The 20,888-nt window shown below is 36.7% G+C and overlaps 1 protein-coding gene across 2 annotated transcripts in view; it reads left to right on the top strand.

The window, feature by feature from the left end:
• tbcd (tubulin folding cofactor D) overlaps window positions 1–20,282 on the top strand; it is a 54,934-nt gene extending 34,652 nt beyond the window's left edge. For both annotated transcript variants that reach the window (XM_079619414.1, XM_079619413.1), the window contains 13 exons: window positions 163–281; window positions 369–460; window positions 642–782; window positions 2,631–2,714; window positions 2,809–2,967; window positions 5,597–5,735; window positions 11,601–11,722; window positions 11,990–12,067; window positions 12,304–12,393; window positions 18,195–18,282; window positions 18,372–18,484; window positions 18,566–18,650; window positions 19,327–20,282. In XM_079619414.1, the coding sequence (XP_079475540.1) occupies window positions 163–281; window positions 369–460; window positions 642–782; window positions 2,631–2,714; window positions 2,809–2,967; window positions 5,597–5,735; window positions 11,601–11,722; window positions 11,990–12,067; window positions 12,304–12,393; window positions 18,195–18,282; window positions 18,372–18,484; window positions 18,566–18,650; window positions 19,327–19,341 (1,325 nt within the window). In that variant the 3' untranslated portion in view covers window positions 19,342–20,282. The remainder of the gene's footprint in view (window positions 1–162; window positions 282–368; window positions 461–641; window positions 783–2,630; window positions 2,715–2,808; window positions 2,968–5,596; window positions 5,736–11,600; window positions 11,723–11,989; window positions 12,068–12,303; window positions 12,394–18,194; window positions 18,283–18,371; window positions 18,485–18,565; window positions 18,651–19,326) is intronic.
• Window positions 20,283–20,888: the final 606 nt, after the last annotated feature.

Raw genomic sequence — 20,888 nt, 5'->3', positions numbered from 1 at the left:
TGTGAATGGCGGGAAAGCCATTTTTTGTCATAAATGACGGAAAATCTCATTAAATTGCGGGGAAAGAGTTAATGTTGAACGAGTACTTATGGGTGAGGTTATTTGGTGTCCACATACTTTTGTCCATTTATTGTTTGTTTACATCCATTTGTTGCCACACAGATCAGTTGGTTAGTCAATACCTGTCGGCCCTGGAGAGTCCCGAGGTTCTGACACGCTGTGGCTTCGCTCTCGCCTTGGGCTCACTGCCTCCGTTCATGATCCATGACAAACTACAGCAGGTCGCACCTCATAACGCCTCTTGTTTTCAGCTCAAGTGTGAATCTGAGCCATTAGGCTGAGTATGCATACTCTCGCGTGTTCCCTAGATCTTGCCTGGGCTCCAGGCTGCCTGCAGAGTTGCTCAGAAACAGGAGAGTCGAACTGAAGCCAGGAGGGATGCGGCCACAGCCATGTCTCAGTGAGTAACAGCTTCTCCTGTCTCCTCTGTGCTTGAAGAACCAGTCTGCCAGAGCTTAGCGTGAGCCAGCTTGGTCAACGCCTGCTCCTTCCTGCAGGACCTGAAATTCATGTCTAGTTTCACTGCTTTGTCCCGTCTTGCATTGCATGTCCATGTGTCCTGTGCTTTCTTGTCTTCTCAGGGTGTGTATAGCTGTAGGAGTGTGTGCACAAGGAAGCCCGGGCCGCGTCCTGTGTGAGGGCAACATAAGGCCTGTGTATGAAGCCTTGCTGGGCTGTATGAACGACTACAGCACGGACAGCAGAGGGGACGTAGGGGCCTGGTGAGTTCACATGCCTTCTAGTGTTTCACAGTATACATGTAAACCTCAAACCTCAAAATAAAGGTACTGCCTTGGGTCACAGTAAATGCTCCTCCACATGAACTACATCTGCTGCATCTCCCTGCGGTTTTCTGCCAAATATAAAAGTTATATGGTTCAACGTTTATAAGCAAATACATTTAGACAGCTATTGTAAGCTATTAGTCTTGTTATTTTACTGTTGCTCTATAAAATAAATGTATTATTTATTTAAATTCTACTTTTGATTTTACAGTACAATAGTATTACTATAGTATTACATTATTATTATAATTTGGTGAAATACAAATATTTTAATGATAGTAACAACTTGTAGTATTATTATTATAGAATAGAATAGAATAGAATAGAATAGAATAGAATAGAATAGAATAGAATAGAATAATTATTTATTGTCCACCTGGGTGGAAATTTTTCTTTGGCTCACCAAACGTACCAGACAAATAAACATACAAACAACGTCTCAAACATAATAAGGAAATATTTCTGGATAAATATAAAAAATATACAATGTAAAATATCATAATGAGAATAAATATACTTAAATACATTAAGATAACAGCTCATTTGTTGTTGTCACTTGATTTGATTAAGGATGCTAATGGCATTTGGAATAAAATATTTTTTTAAAGTACTTTTAGCCAGAGGCGCTCTGAAGCGCCTCCCAGACTTCAAAAGTTCAAACTCGCTAGAGAGGGGGTGAGTACTACATACAGTGATTTTCCTAGCTTTCTTCCTCGTTCTGTCAATGTATATTTGGGTCAGGTGTTTTTGTGTTTTCCTACTATTTTACTAGCCGTTGACACTATCCCGTTAAGCTTTTTCTTAAGCTTGCCGTTTAAATGGCCAAACCAAACAGAGAGATGAAAAGTTAAAACACTTTCAATGTGTGTGATAGACACTAGCTCAATAATCTGAGCACTGACACCCAGGCAGTTCAGTCTTCTGAGGAGACTAAGTCTTAAAACAAAGCGTGTTAAAGCGTATTAGCTTATTAAAACAAAGTATTAAAAAAACTTTATTTTACAGTACAATAGTATTAATCTAGTAATACATTTATGTATTGGTGTGTTTAATTATTATTTAGTGAAATAAAAATATTCTAATAATAATAACATGTATTATTATTTATTAAAATATTTTATTTTACAGTACAGCAGTATTGTATTGCTACGCTATTTGTGTGTTTTATTTTTAGAATTTGATACAACAAAAAAGAACAATTAATATAAAACAAGTTTAAAAAAATTGTCTTGGGTGAGTTTTTCCTTATATCCTCATTATATAACAATGATAAGTTGAATCAGTTTAATGTAGTCATTTAGTTTGAATAAAATAATGCAATGAAACTTAAGCAATTAGACCATTTGAATTCAATTTTTTTTTTTTTGTAAATGCTTTATTTGACTCTTTATTTTTAATGTAAATAATTGCGCATAGCCCTGGTATATTAATTTAATTAATTTAGCTTTTAAATAAAACATTTTTAGCTTTCACTTAATTTGGCAAATTTATAATTTTTGCTGAATTTGACCTGAAGTTAAACTTAAAGTGGGAGCTGTTGCAATTCTACACTATATTGTCTAAAAATATAACATATGTATGATGCTCCGCTGTCCTCGGCCTACATTCTTCAAAATCCCCACATGTGCCTCCAGGGATAGCAAAATGTCAACAATCAACATGTGCAATTGTCATAATGCCTTCATGATTTACAAAGCATCAACAAATATTTGAAGCATCTCGTGTGTGGTTGCGGTTCTCTGACAGTCACAGTGTAGCTCAGATTCTTCTCTCGTTCTGTTTCAGGGTGAGGGCGGCAGCTATGAGCAGTCTCATGGAAGTGACCCTGCTGGTGGTGGCGTCTGCTCCAGAGCTCCTCTCCTCTGACCTGTGAGGCACTATCAGTCTCCCTTAACTTCAGTCATCATGGCTAACCAAGTGCACATTTCAGACTGCTCACAGATATTTTTCTCATTTTCTGTAGTGTTCGGCGTATGATGTGTTGCCTGGCCCAGCAGGCAGCAGAGAAGATCGACCGCTACCGAGCCCATGCTGGCACCGTTTTCCTGCGGCTGCTCCATAGCACGGACCCCGCAGTACCACACATTCCCCACCGGGAGGAGCTACTGAGCATCTTCCCTCCGTGAGTGCCACACATGCTCGGGAACGTCAATATACTCGTTTTACAAACAGACCTACTGCTTGCTCACAAATCGCCATATTTGTGTTGTGCGAAAAATGCGTATGAAAGCACTTGAACCCTGATAATTGCTGCTTGCAGCTATATTTATTATTATTAATATAATTTGTATTCGCTAAGCTGATCTTGCAGACAAAACCGTAAGGTCTAGAGATGTGAAACTTGGCCAAACGGTAGTACTATTGCCCGCTACTCGGGTGCAAAGAGTCACCCTGATCGGCCCATAGGGGGCGCTACAGTGATGAAAAATGCTAAATACACAACTCCTAGACCGTTCATCTCAAGTGTCTTATGTCATTGGAATCCTTGGCCAAGACAAACAAAATGAATATCTCCGATTTCATTTCCATCGTTAAATTTTTTCCACCATATTGGATTTTGGTCAAAACCTACTTTTCGGAATGTAGCAAACAAATTAAACCGATCTGATCAAAACATGGTTTACACTTGATGCATCCACAAAAGCACAAAATCACAAAAAAAAGTGACATTGCAATTCTCAATCACTGCTCCGTGCAGTTTTGCACAGGCCGCTTTATTACCAGCGTTTCAATTGGATGATATGAGGAAAATACCAAACACTTTCTGCGGCAGGCAATCGCAGGTAATGTTTTTAGCCTAAATTGTTTGCTATTGCATATCAGTTGCATTGGAAAAACTTGACTGAGTTGTGATGCACTGAAATTTTGGCAGCGGAATTTTTTTTGGTTGAACATTTTCAGATTAGACTGAATCAGGCCGAGATAATTTATGAAACTATGACATTTTACAAACTATGACGCATTTTGAGATGGTCTATTAACTATTTTGTGTACACATCATGTGAATAAGCACACAGGTAGTTTTAATAAGGTAAGTCAAAAATGTCAACTGTGTGGACGTTAGGGCTGGGTTGACTATCGATTTGTAATTTTTTTTAAATCAATCTTCTTCAATCAACCAATCTTTTCAATGATGAACCAAGATCTTTTAGCCTATACTTTTTTCCGTTAAAACATTATTTGTAGCACTCCTACCATTCAATAATTGCAACAAGTTTTGTACTTTAAAATTCTGTCAATTTTATTACAAAATTCAAGCAATAATGTCATTTTGACAGTCTATAATTTGGTTTGCCGGATTGCTGTAGTGCCTCAGTTCAAGCGGCACGTGAACCGATCATCTCTTCTACTTTACTACTAGTTATAGCACCAAATAAACATGAATGAACATCAAAAGGTATGTTGAAAGATGCTGGTACAACTTACTGAAATGTCACGTCTCATGTGATCACTCTATCAGTGTTTCAATTGTGGAAAGATGTCAATAAAACAGCTTGTGAACAATGTACTGTAGTGACATTTACCTCAGGAAAGCCATTCGATTTCCATAAATTCAAAAGTCAGAATTTTTTTTTTTATTAAAGAGGAGCTTTTTGCTGATCATATGCACTATACATATTCAACACTTGTATTTAACCTCGTCTTCATTATTTAATGTATGTTTGAATAAATCTGTCATGAAATAAAGCAATAATCCCCTTGAAGCCGTGTTTTACAGTGGATTTAGAACAGCTAAGGGGCGTTGTTCGTCACGACGCGGAGCCGGAGTGCCTAAAACCCCCTTAGCTTTTCTAAATCCACTGTAAAACACGGCTTCAAGGGGATTATTGCTTTCATAAAACGGGTCCTTCTTAAAAATATTCATTTTATTATTCAATATATTCAAACTTTATAACGATTTATTCCTCCGCCAAGCAATGTAGTTCCAAATAGGTTGCTAAGCAACACATGCAGCAACAAAGAATCACAAACAGCAGTTGCGCAGTAACACTAATGCAATGCGGTCACAGGTGTATGTTCGTTGAGTAATTGACAACGGCTTCAAACGCGGCAGAATCAATCACTGGAATTATCCGTTTTATAAACAAGTTTTTATTACAACCACCGTTTAAATGTTGGTTTCAACAACAAATCATTTAAAAAGTTGGTATTAAAACTGCCTTATGTGCAATTAAGATTTGTATATACAACAATTTGCGGGTTTAGTGTTTATGGTCTTATTATTACAAACACTACATTGAACTATGGAAAAAATTATGCTAGTTTAAAGTAGAATTAAGACCTTTAAATCTTGGTTCTCCATGACTTTGGCTCAAACTGTCGGTTTTCATTATTGTGTTCTCTCTGATTGTAGAAAACTCCCAAAACTGGTCTGCCTTCAGATATTGCTAGACATGCGTTCAATTATTAAGAGCTGTTCTAGTTTACGTGGCATTGAGCAAAAAAAAACAAAAAAAACAATTTGGCCTCGATACTGGCTTGGGTGTCTTAGTTTTCTCCCCACACCTCTTTGTACCTCTGATTTGCATGCAACTGATGCGTCAGGCATTAACACGGCTTACATTATGTCATTAAATTTGGGAGGTGCACTTTTGAATTGAAGTTTCTGGAAAGAACATCCTTTTTATTTTCAGTGCTTACAATTTTATCTGAAGCTCAATAAAAAGTCCCATCCCAAATGCTTCATTCATGTTTATCTCTGACCTCTGTTTTTTTCTTTTTCTTTTTTTTTCTTTATACATGCACCCTAGAGAGGCGGGAAACTCCCTCAACTGGAACGCCGCGGCACAGGCCTTTCCTCACATCACGCAGCTGCTGCGTCTGCCTCAGTACCAGTACCACACACTCCTGGGCCTCTCCGTGTCTGTGGGTGGCCTGACCGAATCTACAGTAGGTCACCACATAAACACAACCATTAAAACACAATTCACCCTCAGCCGCCTCTTTTTCCCTTGAGAGGCGGCTGAGTATCATTTGTTAAAAACGGGATTTTAACCTTTCTAAAGGAAACACACAGTGTACATTTTTTTTTTGAGTCATACTTTTAAACACCAATTTAGTTCTGTAGATTAAGAGATTTCAATGAGATTTTATTTGTTAACATTAGTTAACTACATTAGACATTTATTATTCTTGTTAAATATAAATCTTAACATGTACTAACGCATTTTTAAGATCAAAATATGTATATGTTATATAGTTAACACAACACAGTTGTATAGTTAATGCACTGTAAACTAACATGAACATTTCATTAACTAACAGTAACAAAGGTTAATAAATGCAGTAAAAATGTGTTGCTCATTGTTAGTTCACGTTAGTTAATGCATTATCTAATAGTAAAAAATGGAACCTTATTGTAAAGTGTTACCATTAATACTTAACTATGTTAGTTAATTCAAATAAAAATGTATCAATTGACCAGTATTTTGAACGATAACCAACATTACTATATTGCATTATGCTTAACAAATAATAAGTTAATAAATAACTATTTGTTAGGTCTAAAAAGTGGAAATGGAAGTTGGTAAGATTTGTGTGTAAGTTGGTAAGATTTTTAATATTTTTGAAAGTCTCTTATGCTTATCAAGGCTGCATTTATTTGATCAGTAATACAGTAAAACCAGTAATATTGTGAAATATTACAATCTAAAATAACTAATTTAATCCTGTGATGTAAAGCTGAATTTTCAGCATAATTACTTCAGTCTTCAGTGTCACATGATCCTTCAGAAATCATTATCATTTGCTGATTTGATGCTCAAGAAACATTTCTGATCATTATCAAAGTTGAAAACAGTTATGCTGCTTAATATTTTTGTGGAAACCATGATTACTTTTTTTCAGGATTGTTTGTTAAATGTAAAAGATCAGCATTTATTTGAAATATAATCTTTGTAACAGTTTGAATGTATTTACTGTCAAATTTGATCAATTTAATGCATCCTTACTGAATATGATAATAAATATAATATTTTAATAAATTATATTAAATATAAAAAATCTCCCTCGAACTACTCCTCTGACCCCATGGACCCCTGATTGATAACCTTGATTAAAAATAAATCGACCAAATAACCAGACCACAGCCATCGGAATAAGCATGTGAGGAAAAACACTATGGGTACGGTTCAGTTAGAATAAATTCCTTGGTGAGAAAAGACACAAAAGCGACCAACAGAGGGAGCCGTCGACACTCTGTTCTCCAGAGGGTCTGTCTATGGTGATCACGGCCAGGACTGTGAATAGTTTCAGGGAAATTGAGACTATTAGACCATGTAGTTTTACTTAGCGTTGCTTCATTTCTGATTTGCAAGAATTGCCACACAAAAGTGGTCCGTTATTTTGGGTTTGCAAAAATAAGCTGGTGTTGAAACGCTTCGGCGTTTTAAGACAATTTCTGACATGTGCTTAAATAAACAGAAATTTTGCCACAAATGCAAGTCTGTGCCCGTCCTGGCCTCAAAGTGCACCGGGTGTAAACGGCTTAGAGGCGAGACCACAGCTCCTCCACTGGGCCAGGATTCGTTCAAAACAAATTTAGCTGGAACGGAGCAAGTGGGATTGGCACCACGTCCCTTAGCATTTGCACTCATGCTTTCGGTGGTGACTTAGGGCCCCTGGAGGGATCTTCAGCTCATCAGCTCTCATACACTTAATCTTTTCCTTTCTCCTTTTCTTTAAAATGCTGCTTTTCTTTCTTCCTATTCTTACTTTCTATACGTATTTGTCTATGATACAAAGACTGAATTTTAAAAATTTTACTCGTCACATGTTCCTTCAGAAATCTTTCTATGATGATTTAATGCTTAAGAAACATTTCTTATTATTATCACGAACATTAAACATTGCCGCTTCATATTTTTGTGGAAACTGAACAAAAAAAAATCTTATTGAAAGCAGATTTTTGAATGGTAGTATATATGTTTTTCTAAAGAACATCACTGTTATTCTTGTTCATTTTGGGATTAGAGATTGAACATTAGTAATTTGATTTAACATTTGAAAATGAACAATGAAAATGCAATTCAAACATAGTTGTAATTTGAAATTAGTCAACCCCCATGGCAAATCAGGCTTATTGGCAAAATGTACAGATTTTGCCAATAGAGACTGCAGAAGTCATTGTCAGTTGAATTTGGGGAAACCACTTGAATCATTTATTGTGTTGAGCCATTTAAATGACTTTTGCATGATTTGTTCATTGCAAACAGCTGAACGTCTGAAAGTTTTGCCAATAAACCTGATTTGCAATTAGGGTTGTATAATTTCGATTACAACTGTACATATGAAGTCATGTAGTGCGACTAACATGTCAAAACATGCAGATAGTTATCTAATAAAAAAAAAATGGCAAGGTTAGTTCAGGCTTAAATTCTTAGTTCTAAAGTCTGGTAGATACATTATTCTTTCTCCATCCCACTTTCTTAGTGTTTTAGGCGCAGTGCCTCCGCTCCAGTGGCTGTTGGGACATCAGCTTGATTTTTAGCCCTTTTGTTATTTATAGCCACCGGTGTTTGTTGATGAAGAAAAAATAATGTAAAGGCCTTTAACGGGAGCTTTGAGCATAGTAAACGTCAACTCATCTGCCAACTGGGCCTATAAATGAGTCCCCCATTAGAAGTTGTCCTCCCCCTCTTCTTTGATTAGAGTCACTGTAGAGGTTACGCTCTCACCTTCAGCCTGGAACTGGGTGATCTCTCTAAGCCAAAACTGCTGGATAAATGAGCGGTTCTCACAGACTCAACACTGAATGATCAAGCTTCTCTCTGAAGCTCCCTCTGGACAGCTGAGTCAGTACTGATACCTTACATAATCATGCACCATCTGACCCCTCACACACATTAGTACACTGCTGTATGGGAGAAGTTTGCATTCAGTGTGAATGTAGTGGGTAAATGTTCAAGATGTGGAGTGAAAGTGCTGCTTTCCTTGCTGATTATTTCATGTTTTCTGTATATAAATATGAACATTCTGTCTCATACCATTACTTCATATGACTTGCACTGAATTGGACTGCCTGGATTACAGTTGAAATGCAATTCAAATCTATTTTCTATCTATTCATAAATCTATTTTCTAAATGCATGTTATTGATCTTATTGTGAATGATTCATTCTGTGCATGTTTAGTTTTTTTAAGAATGCTTTGACCTTAATCATAATATAAAAACAGGGCCTTCCGGTGAAAATTACAGACTTCTCTCTGGTGGTGAATGCCGGTCTTCTCCAATCTCCAATCATTTTCCAAATTTTTCTGCCTTTAATTTAAATTTAAACCCATTTAAATGATTGGAGGTTAAACCAGCCCACTTTTGTGTGCAGTAACCACAACTCAAAATTCAATCAGCAATCGATACATAAATCCAAGTTTTTTTCTTTTTAATCTGTTAATCTTGGATTAGTCTCGGGTAGCCAGACCTTTAGTCTGGCAGAATGGCCTGGTCTCCATCGCAGCTTTCATTAGCTAAGATGAAGACTGACCGACATGCAAAGCAACCAATCACAAGCCGTGTTTCAATTACCCTTCAAATTGTGCAAATTGAAATTGCGAAGTGAAAATGCGCTCAATGGAAACACGTAAATTTCGCAAAAACTCCCACCTATTGCAAAAAAATTGTTTACGCTCGCATGAGTTGGTTTTTCAGGCAATCGAAAAAGAAATATTTCGCAAAACTGCAATGGAAACAGTTTTTGCGCATTTACAGTCACCTGACTTAGTCCGTTGCCATGATTTTTTAAATGACTTATCGCGAGAGGAACAAAATGACGTTTTAGTCGCATAACATCGGTTAATGGAAACGGCGTCATTTCGCAATAGTTTTGTATCGATATTTAGAATAAATCGCAAAAGTTTTGCGCAAATCGGGAATGGAAACGCGGCTACAGTTCGTTTTGTTCTGTATTGCGTGTAGGGGCGTGAAAATATAACGTCGATGCCCCTACAATAACAGACCGGCGTGCATCTAATAAATTATTCATTCAAGAATGCTGTGCCAAGTTTACTGCAGCAATGACGCCGTGAACTTTACATACTTGAATCCAGCGTTTAGTTAATCCTGATAAGCACTCATTGTCACAGTAGTAAACACCACAGCTTTCTTTTTCCATCAGAGGTTTTGGCATCACAACGGCTTTGTTTCCAGGCAGACCTTTAAAGAACGCGAAATCCTGTAGAATTTGAGTTGACGACTTTAAAACTCTTTTCCCATTTTGTGTGCCTTATGCATCAGACAGTCATCCAGCAGTCCTTGGGCTTGACATTTGAGGCGGAGGATGCATTTGGATGTACAACACAATATGGAAGAGAAGATCGGCCTTAACTTCTGTTTCATTACGACTTTAAATTCCACCCTGCATGTCTCTTTCACAATTTATTATTTGGCTTCAAACTGTAATGTGATCACAATTCATCTTAATTGTATGGATCAATCCACAAAAATAAAAATAAACTAAGTGAAAAACTATTTCATGAGTGTGTATTAATAGAAATAAAACAAAACAAAACATTACACTCTTCGGCTATTACAAATGTGTATTTAATACTTATTCTATTTAATCTCATGAATTAACACTTGTATTTCTCAAAGCATATGCAAGACAAAACTTTAGGGTCACACGGTCCAATTCTCACTATTAACTATGACTTTTACCTCAATAAACCCCTAATTACTGCTTATTAATAGTTAGTAAGATAGTTGTTAAGTTTAGGTATTAGTTAAGGGATGTAGAATATGGTCATGCAGAATAAGGCATTGATAAAATACTAATAAACAGCCAATATCCATAATATGAATGCTAATAAGCAACTAGTTAATAGTGAGAATTAGACCCTAAACTAAAGTATTATCAACTTTACCTATACATATAAATGTTGTGTGGTGTGTTAACACCGTAAAAATGGCACGTAGAGGAAAGCACATATGCAGCCCCATATACACTGCCAAAATGTGAGTTTACACAATTACACAGTTTCAGTAAGACCTTCAGATAAGTGTAACAGCCAAGGACAAAAAGGCTGAAAATCTTGTTATTTTACAATATCTTAAAGAAAGAAAGCAACCAATGTTCTTCCCTTTGTGTGCTAAATGCCACAACACTGTGCATGAGATCATAATAAATGTTAAAAAGCAACAAGTGTTTTTTTGAGGGGGCACTAGTGGCAGTCCTGACTCATTTGGTGCCTTAAGTAATTTAAAACACTTACCCCCGGTTTCACAGACAAGGCTTAAGCTACTCCCAGACTAAAATGCATGTTTGAGCCGTTGTAACTGAAAGCAATACGTCTTAAAAATATGTCAGTGCCATTGTTTTGTCTCAAGATCCACACAAATAATGTTTTTTCTAAGGCACATTTATAAAAGCTACTCAAATGTCCTAACTGAACTAAGGCCGAACCTTGGCTTAATCTAAGCCCGGTTTGTGAAACTGACCCTTAGAAGTTCTATAAATGCAAGACCAACTAGTTTAGCTTTTTTAATTAAATACACTTTTATTTTACTCAAAATAGTTTTGAAGAATACAATCGTGACGTGGATTGAAATTCTGACCTAATTATTGTAATTATCCAAAAGCAAGCAAAACGTTAACTGTACTAGACAGCCAGTGATAAAAAAAAAATGATTGTATGGAAAATAAATAAATATAGTTAATATATTATATGAATAATTACAAAATAATAACTGCCAAATATCATTTTAACCATTAATATATCAGTCTCTCACAAGTGAATTATAATTTTTTTGCGTGTTTGCAGGTGCGTTTTTCCTCTCAGTCTTTATTCGAGTACTTGAAGGGCATTCAGCAGGAAGTTGCAGCGCTTCAGCAGTTTGGAGACACTTTGTTGCGGATCTTCAGAGATAACCTGCGCGTTGACAGGTACAACTGCACTGCAAAACACAACATAGCCACAAAACCGCTGCATATGTTATACAGATGCAGTGAGGAAGATGTGGGCAGTATGGCCAAAATCTTAAATCTTAGTATCAGTAATTTGACGTCATAGTAATGGTGTGCTTGAAAGTTCATCAACAACAACAAAAATGCTTTATTTCACCTTTTTTTTTTTTTTGGAACTTGGTGGCGGTGAACCAAATGGTAAGATTTTATTTTGTATTTATTCTATATATTTTGATCTGCCCACAGGGTTTCTGTACCTTTGCTGAAGATGGTGGACCAACTTCTCGCTAACGGCTGTTTTGAACTCTTCACCAGCGAGGAGAGGTGAGCGTGGGAAAGCCCAGCGTACATTACTGCCTCCCCTGGCTCAGATACACAAACCATCCAGATCTCGGCAGGAGAAATGATATCATGACAGAAATACACAGAAAGAACCCACACAGGGAAACTTAAGATGAGCCCGGCCAAGTCATATGTTGAAACACATTTGGAGGCAGAGGGCGAATGTGTGTGTTGGTTTGTTTTAATCTGTACATTTTTCTTTTTTGTTTCGTTTTCAGTCATCCTTTTTGCGTAGAGCTGCTGTCCCTCTGTAAGGAGGAAATCAAGAAGTCCAAGGATGTCCAGAAGTTGTTTTCATGTATAGCTGTGTAAGTGCTGTTGCATTTCCAACACTCCGTGGATACATGTGGCAAATAAAGGCCAATTCACACTGGACTGACAGATGCAGATCAACACCGATAGTCACCAGATTACAGCAAGCCACTTTTCAGACATTCTAATTGCGATTCAGCAAAAGCAAGCTCTGACAGACTCCAACGGTGGTAACACTGAACCAACAAAACACGACAAAGTGTCTGTTGCCGTCTGTCGGTGCAGTGTGAATTTGCCTTAAGGATGTGGAAATTGAGAAATCTAGTTCTTGGAATGTAGCTCCAATATTCCAAAATCTTGATATGTTATCTTTTGACAAACGTTTATACTGTTTTCAATGAAAATTTTGATTTAATGACTCTAAAAAATGAAATTTGTGCCATTTCAGTTGTGACTTCTGGATTTAGTGTGATCTCTCTTGTGATTGGTCATTGTTGCTGAGCACGCTCGCTCTCTCTGATTGGTCCAGGGATATTACATTAAAAAAAACTGCTGGATGGAAACACCAAAATCTGCATAAATTCTAAAAATATGCGCTCCTTTGAGTTGGGTAAAAAAATTTCTCCAATAAGAAAACATGTGCATGATCTACGACGGAAACACATTTGCCGGATAAATTCCTTGATGTCCATCAATGTCACTGAATAACTGGATTAACCAGTGGGCCGATCTTTTTGTACAGCATCTGAAAAGCTGTTTTGGTTGTTCTAAAATGCCTGATGCCTAAAATACAGCAGGCATCTGCCTCAGAAAGCAAGATAACGTGCTTATTGAGTTTCGTCTTTGAATTTGTATTGTGGCACAGAAGTTGCATTTATTTATTTATTTAGCAACAATCAACCACAATCTCAAACAAATGCTAGATTCATGTTTGGATTTATTACAGTTCATCACTGAGGTTTGTTCGTAGATTTAGCTGCAGCAAACTGACAGTGTGAAAGAACTACATTTTCATTTGGGTCTTCAACTTTAATCTTGAACTTTAGATGTGTGCTCTCAGAGCAGAAAAAGCGCATACACATGGTTGCCAGGTTGGAAAGATATTATTATGTAAATTATTGACGTCGGCCTATAATTTTTTTTCTGACAGTGCAGAGACTCTTATTTTGACAGCACTGAGAACAGTGCACGGATGTACAGGAACTCCCATTCCCCTTCACTAGATTAAGTTAATAAAATGACAGAATATTAGAAAATATAATTAATATATATAATATAATTCCCAGTGAGCACAGACTTACCAGTGCACTGTTTGTTACAGTGTTTTCCCCTTTTTATTCCAGTTTTTAACTATTTCCTGTGAAAAAAATACTGTAAGATGAAGTTTATATCTGAACTTTGGAACAAAGTAGACTGTTTGTTTTAACAAATGCATTTTTATGGAGTTCAAATACTTTTTTGCATATTGATATATTTTCCAATTAATTATTTGAAACTTTTTAATTATGTAAAACAAACTTTATAGCTGTAATTGTTATGCATGTGTTATTTACCATCTTAAAAATGTATTGTGTAATATCACACATAGGCTACGTTCAGACTGCAGGCAAATGTGGCGCAAATCTGATTTGTTTTGCTCATATGCGACTCGGATCTGTTTTTCTCATGACAGTGTGAACAGCACTAACTACAGTGCAGTTGCATTTTCAACACTTGAATTTCACAACACATGGAATCTTTTCCTTTCAATTCTGATTTGGGCCACTTCCATATGTGGTCCTAAATCCGATACAGGTCAGATGTTTTGCAATGCGACCGCAGTCTGAATAGTCATATCAGAATCCATGCGACTTGTACGTCAATCTAGATCAACATTCATCACAATGCTGCGCTCATTGGAGTCACTTTAATGGTTTTACATACTCTACGTTATCAAGACAGTTGCGAAAGGCAGTCAGTGAAGGACAGTAATGTGTCTGAACTCACAATTATTGCAGTGACATCTCTATATATGATATTTTCGTTTCCTTGTCTTTGTATTTTTATATTGCCTGCGCATAAATGTCCTAGCTTCCACGGCAGGCCACATCCACACGAAACCAGAGCTTTCCCTATCCGGTGTTTTTTTTTTTGCCTCGTTCTAAAAAAGAATTCCGTAAACACGGTGTCGTCTCAAGAAATATCTGCATACACACGAAACCACTGAAACCGACTCAAAACGATGTAGTATACATCCCATACCAGTATGTGGCGCTGTAATTCTGCCATAGAGATACAATAATAATGGAGAAGAAGACTTTGAGCATGCGCATAAACCTTGCGCGCGGTATACAATAATATTAGGCACAGTATATTCTTCTTTCTTTTTTACCAAGAACTTTATTAAACGATACACTGTAAAACCTAACAGTAATATGTACTAAATCAAATTGAGTTCACTGCACTCAAATATTATTGAAACTTGAATGACTGAAATTGAACTCAAACTGAATGAGTTATAGAACATTTCTATATCCCAGAATGATAATTGAATAATAATTGTATAATTAAGTGATGATTGAGGATTAGTGATAAACACCTGCTGTTAACAAGCCGAATCACTGAAGGAAAGAGAAACACAAGAACTACAACTGACTTCCAGCCACATCCTTAGATGAAATCAACTGAAGATAAAAGAGGAGGATTACACCAGTACACAAACAGCATTACCAGCTTCACTTATTATTAACCAGTTTGAATTATTATTATTATACAGTTATTATTATAATTAACAGAGGTTTAGATGTTGATGATTTGTTTCGTTTAAGGTCACCATGATGGAGATCAGCGTTTGCTTTAGTTGGGCTCTTGACCCTTGACTTTTTCCACATAAGGTTTTCTTTGGCTGCTATATTGTGTGTTTATATAACACATTTATAATGGTACAAAAGTCATGGAAAATTGTTGATTGTGTATAAATGGTTGAGGACTGATGATGACAATAGATCATTTTGTGACTTGATTCACTGATCTTATTCAGAGTCTAATCCCTGATAAAAAGGGCAACATATTAATCATTTTTTTTTTCAAAACTGTGTTTCAACAGCATAAGCGCCAGCAATTCTATGTTCATCAGACAATATGAATAATATTACAAAATGAATGTGCACAAAAAGTTTCACAAAAAATGTATTGTATTTCAAAGACTCACACAGACATCAAGATTCAGCATATGAACCTCAACAATGGTGACCATTAAAAACTATTCATGTTGCAATGCATGCTGGGTACTAGCATAATACAAAATGTATCCATTGCTCCCAGCACACATTGCGGCATGAATATTTTTTTATTGGTCACCGTTGTTGAGATTCATATGCTCATTCTTGATGTCTGTGTAAGTCAGTATGAAACCATAGAGGTTTTAAAAATCATATTGTCACTTCAATGGACCTTACAGTAAAATCAGAGTTCTGTTATAACAAACAATACAAGTAACATATCACCTGTTTACACAGAGATTAGGCTCTGGAAAAGATCAGAAAATCAAGTTATTAAATGTTGATTTGCATCATCTAAACGCAATAACATGTTTTTATTTTCTTTTGGCTTATGTGCCATAACAAATGTGTTATATAAACACTCAGTTACAGCAGCCAGAAGAAAATCTGGTGTTATAAAGTCAAGGGTCAAGAGCCCAACTAAAGCAAACACTGACCACTATCATGGTGTCTTTAAATGAAACTCAATAAATCATCATAATCTAAACCTCTGTTCATTCTCAATAACAACTTCTGTAGATGCATGACAAAAGTAAAACTGGTTAGTAATTAGTGAAGCTGCTAATGTTGTTTGTGTAGTGGTTTGACAGGTGACCTCGTTACGTTGGACAGACTGAACATGAATTTCCAGACTGAAAAGCCACGTAAAGTGTCTCTTTGCCCACAGATTTAATTGGATAATCATGGGTCATAATCCTCTTCTGCTGAGAACTTGAGAGATTTAAACATATTTGATCTTAAGTTGATTTCATCTAAGGCTGTGGTTGGAAGTCAGTTGTAGTTATTGTGTTTCTTTTTCCTTCAGTGATTCTGCTTGTTAACAGCAGGTGTTCATAATTAATGCTCACTAATCGCTTAATTCATCAATTAATTAATCACTTAATTTCTTGACTGCAATGTATACTTTTATTTAACTCAACTGAGATAAGTTCAGAGTACTCATAACTATTGTTTTTTATAAACTTAATTAAATTGAGGTAATAAGTTTCCTCAAATGTAATGAGTTAGCTTAACTCATTGGATTTGAGTTTGTATATGATATTGCGAGCTAGCAGGAACTGCAAGTGCTCTGAGTTCATTTAAAGTTAGTCTTTTCAATTTTTTTACTCAATATAGTGAGGTTTCAGCTATATAAAGTATTTAAATGCAGTGTAAAGTTTAATTGCGTATTAAAAAATATCATTGTTTAGTGGACTCGATTAAAATAAGTTCAGAGTACTCATAACTATTGTTTTTTGTTAACTTAATTAAATTGAGGTAATAAGTTTCCTCAAATTAAATGAGTTAGCTTAACTTGTTGGGTTTTACAGTGTATGAACAACCATAAATGGCCTGGTACAAAATAGGGATGTCACGATATTCTATTAGTTAGCGGACTCATAAAGCTTGCCACAAAAAAACGGCAAAAGTAATGAATGTGTCAAATATAGCAAGGAGACATTTCAATTGTTTAAAAGTAGACATTTCAAGCATTCTATAGATATATTTCTGAGTTTCGGTTCATTTATGAGACGAGTTCTAGTTTACGAGCAATGCAAGTTATATTGCGCCGGCGCGTCCATGTCCTGATTATATTGTCAGCTATATTTGCTTCTTATTTATTAAATCCAGGCAATCGGTTGATGAAATTAAGATACAATTTATACAAAACGAAATTCACTTTAAAGAAAGGCTTTATACAAAACAAAACTTAATGTGGTCAAAATTATGTCTCCCGATATATTGTGCATCTTACGACTACTCATGCTGTTCACTTTCATAAATCAACATAGATTAAATAAAAAAAATAACATATTATTTAAACATAAATATGAAATTAAATACATTTTCTTTAATGGCTACAACAGGCTTACTGATAAATGTAAGGTCGGAGTGGAATTTGAGCGAACGTTGTTTTGCCGGTGAGCATGTGGGGCAGGGGTGCGTTTTTTGAATAGGCTAATAAGCAAATAATTCTAAGCGATCGTCGAATATTATTTTTGCTTGAAATGCCCATCCCTACAAAATACGAAATGTCTTAATCAGACAACAGACCAGCACCATAGCATAAGAAAAATATAAATAAAGGAATAAAAAAGGCTCAGTAGCTTCTGCAGCATTATATCATATTATTATACAAGCATGTAGTCGGCAGTTGCCGTTACGTGACTATAGCAGTGACTTATACTGCTTATAAGCAGTGTCTGACTAGTCGACACGTGGGGTGATGACATCATCGTTTGACAAAATGTACGGATTGGCTGTACACACGAAAACGCAATCGTGTCGTTTTCAGATTTATCCACTCTGGGACCCGGATTCAAAAAATAGCGGTTTCAGTCTCTCAAAACGCCGGATCCGTCTGGACGAAAAGCCAATACGACACAGAATTTGTACGTATACAGCTAAATGCGTCTCCGTGTGAACAGGGCCTAAAGCAACAAAATGTGAACAGCTGTACAAAAAAAATCTCATCTGAGAAAAAATCTGAATTGTAAGCTTCAGATTATTCATAGCCAATCGGCTTTATATCACTCCTCCCCAAGATATTGGCATCGGCCAATCTGTCGATCATGTATTAAAATAGGCTTCTGATTGACTCCACTCTTTCACCGCAGGTTCTGTGGAATGGTGCAGTTCCAGGGGGATGTGAGGAAGAATGTCTTAGTGCAGCTGTTGATGTTGCTCTGTCACCCCTTCCCTGTGGTGAGACCATTAGCAGACCACTTCAGCCCAGACTTAGTCTAGGCACTTCTGATGTAATCCTGACTCCATTGTCTCTCTTGGGTCTGTAGATCAGGAAGACGACTGCCAGCCAGGTGTACGAGATGCTCTTGACCTACGATGATGTCATTGACGATGATCAAGTGCTGGCTGATGTCATGGCCTCGCTTAGTGACACTAATTGGTGAGTGTTGACACGGGGCTTATTGGAGGATTACGAGGAAGAACTTCAGATTTAATGCTCGTTTCTTGTTTCCTGTCTCAGGGAAAGTGACATCGCTACTGTGCGAACCCACAGGAATCAGCTCTGCGATTGGTTGGGAGTGCAAAGGCCGACTCTTGTAGCCAAGGTGACACATTTAGGCATCTAAAGAGGTTTTATGGGGGAACATTTTGCATTGTGGGGGATGTTGCGTCATACGGCATCTGACATCCAGATGCTGTTTTCAGTGTTACGCATCGACTGTTGGGAGAACAAGGTGTTTTTATGCGCTAGTGGGTGTTCAGTTCTCCTAATCGGACACAGAGACCTTTAGGTTTCAGTTACAAGAACATTTGGAATTAAAGGGGACATATCATGAAAATCTGACTTTATTTGCACTCCATTATCTGGGGGGTATTTTGAGCTGAATTTTCACACACACATTCTGTGGACTCTGTAGATTTATATTATATATTGTGAAAAGGGGCATAATATGTCACATTTAATTTGAGATGAATATGCCTTTCTCCATCAATATGAAGACTTGTGTCTGCACAATACTGCCCATTGCTACAATGAAATAGATAAGCTGTCACTCAATGGAATAACTGTTAGTAATAATAAAATGGTACGCATGTGTATATATAATGTGTGTGTGAACCGTCAACGTGTGAGGTCAGTAAGTAACTTTATTGTAAAGTGTTACCAAAATAACCAATTTTATTGGGAATATATGTCCACATCAACTACTGTACCTCTGAAAAAAATTGGTTTATATTGGTTTTAGTGCATTTGTCATCTCGTCTGTTTTTTGTTTTTTTCAGACTTCACTTCAATAGATCGGTTCAGTCTCACCTGGACAGAAACTCACCTGTCGGCCTCTCTGCACTGCGTTCTGTCTGGACATCAGGGACAGTGTCCTTATGTCTTCCCTGCTGTCTGATAAAGTTGTCCATCTAATAGTATGACCTGTCATCATTAAAATCTTAAGGAAAATGCCTTTCACCTCAGTGCCTACTTTTTTTTATGATTTCCCAGTTTACAAAGTTAAGCTTACCTTACTACACAATCCAGTTTTCTCTTTTAGTGTATTTAAAAAAAAAAAAAATTGTAATTCAAATTATTCATAGCATTTCATTCAGAGGCATATGAGGTGGAGGATCCATTTCCATATTTGACTTGTTCCAACACAAATTCAAGAAACCGTTCACCCAAAAATGAAACTTATTTCATAATTGACGCACTTTCATGATTCCAAAACCAAATCAGTGAACAGATCAGGTGTTTTTTTTAGGCTATGCTTTTCAATAAACCATTTGAAACTGTTCACAAATCTGATTCATTCTCTAATTATTTAGTGTTACTGACTTGGTTCATTTGTACTGCTTTTAAGGTGATCGTTTGAAAGCTTTCTGATACTTTAATGGTATATATTGTTTTCCTATTTGGAACTTAATAGCAGCTGTGGTATGGAAAGAGCTGCATCAAGATTATTTGAAATATTTGTGTTCCACAGAAGTCATGTGGGTTTGAAATGAAATAATTTAATAATTGACTATATTTACAACGGAACTGAATCAACACTTAACTGACTTCAGCTGAATAAATATTTGTAGAGCGGCTTTACAGTCGAATTGAACTATGTTGCTTCATTGAATCATTATTTACCTATTGATCTCTGTAAAGCGGCTTTGGAACAATCTGTATTGTATAAAGAGCTATAAAAATGAAGGTGACTTGATTTTAAATGATGACACGAGGGTGAGTAAAAATGTGTTGGCACAACTATGTCTTTATGCCCAGTCTGTGGTGTTTGTTTCTCTAATAATAACGCTGGTGCATTTTGGCCCTTCTTTCTTTCTTTCTTTTTTTTACCAACTTTCAAATTGATAATTGGGTTTTGAGGGAACATGGGTGCACTGGGACCTGAAGGTAGATTACTTCCTTCTCTCACACCCTCAAACAATTAGTTCCCCCTCTTCATTCTCTTCCGTCACAGCCAACACAACAGCTTTCCAGACAAGCATTATAGCAATGAAACTCAATCTAATCCACCTCATTATACTCCAGGGAAAGTGTTAACATTTACAGGAGAGGAAGCCCTGGCAGTGGACAGATGCAGCTTGGCAAGCTCACTCCAGTCCTGGCTTCCTATCCGTGTGGCTGATGTCTGACTGTGGGCCGGACGAGGAAGCCTGGCGCTCTCTCACACGCAGCCCAACCCAACTCGGCCTCTCGCTACGGGCACAGGCTTTACTGGAGCTTAGAGAAGAACCCACATGGTCTCAAAATACACAACAGCACTCCTGGCTAAAACAAAGGTCTGATTGTTGAGTTGGAGCCCTTAGATGGAAGGGGTCTCATTCTTTTAGAGAGGCACAGTAGA

Source organism: Phoxinus phoxinus (assembly GCF_949152265.1).
Source record: "Phoxinus phoxinus genome assembly, chromosome: 1".
Lineage (NCBI taxonomy): Eukaryota > Metazoa > Chordata > Actinopteri > Cypriniformes > Leuciscidae > Phoxinus > Phoxinus phoxinus.
This window is presented reverse-complemented; position numbering and strand designations above follow the sequence as displayed.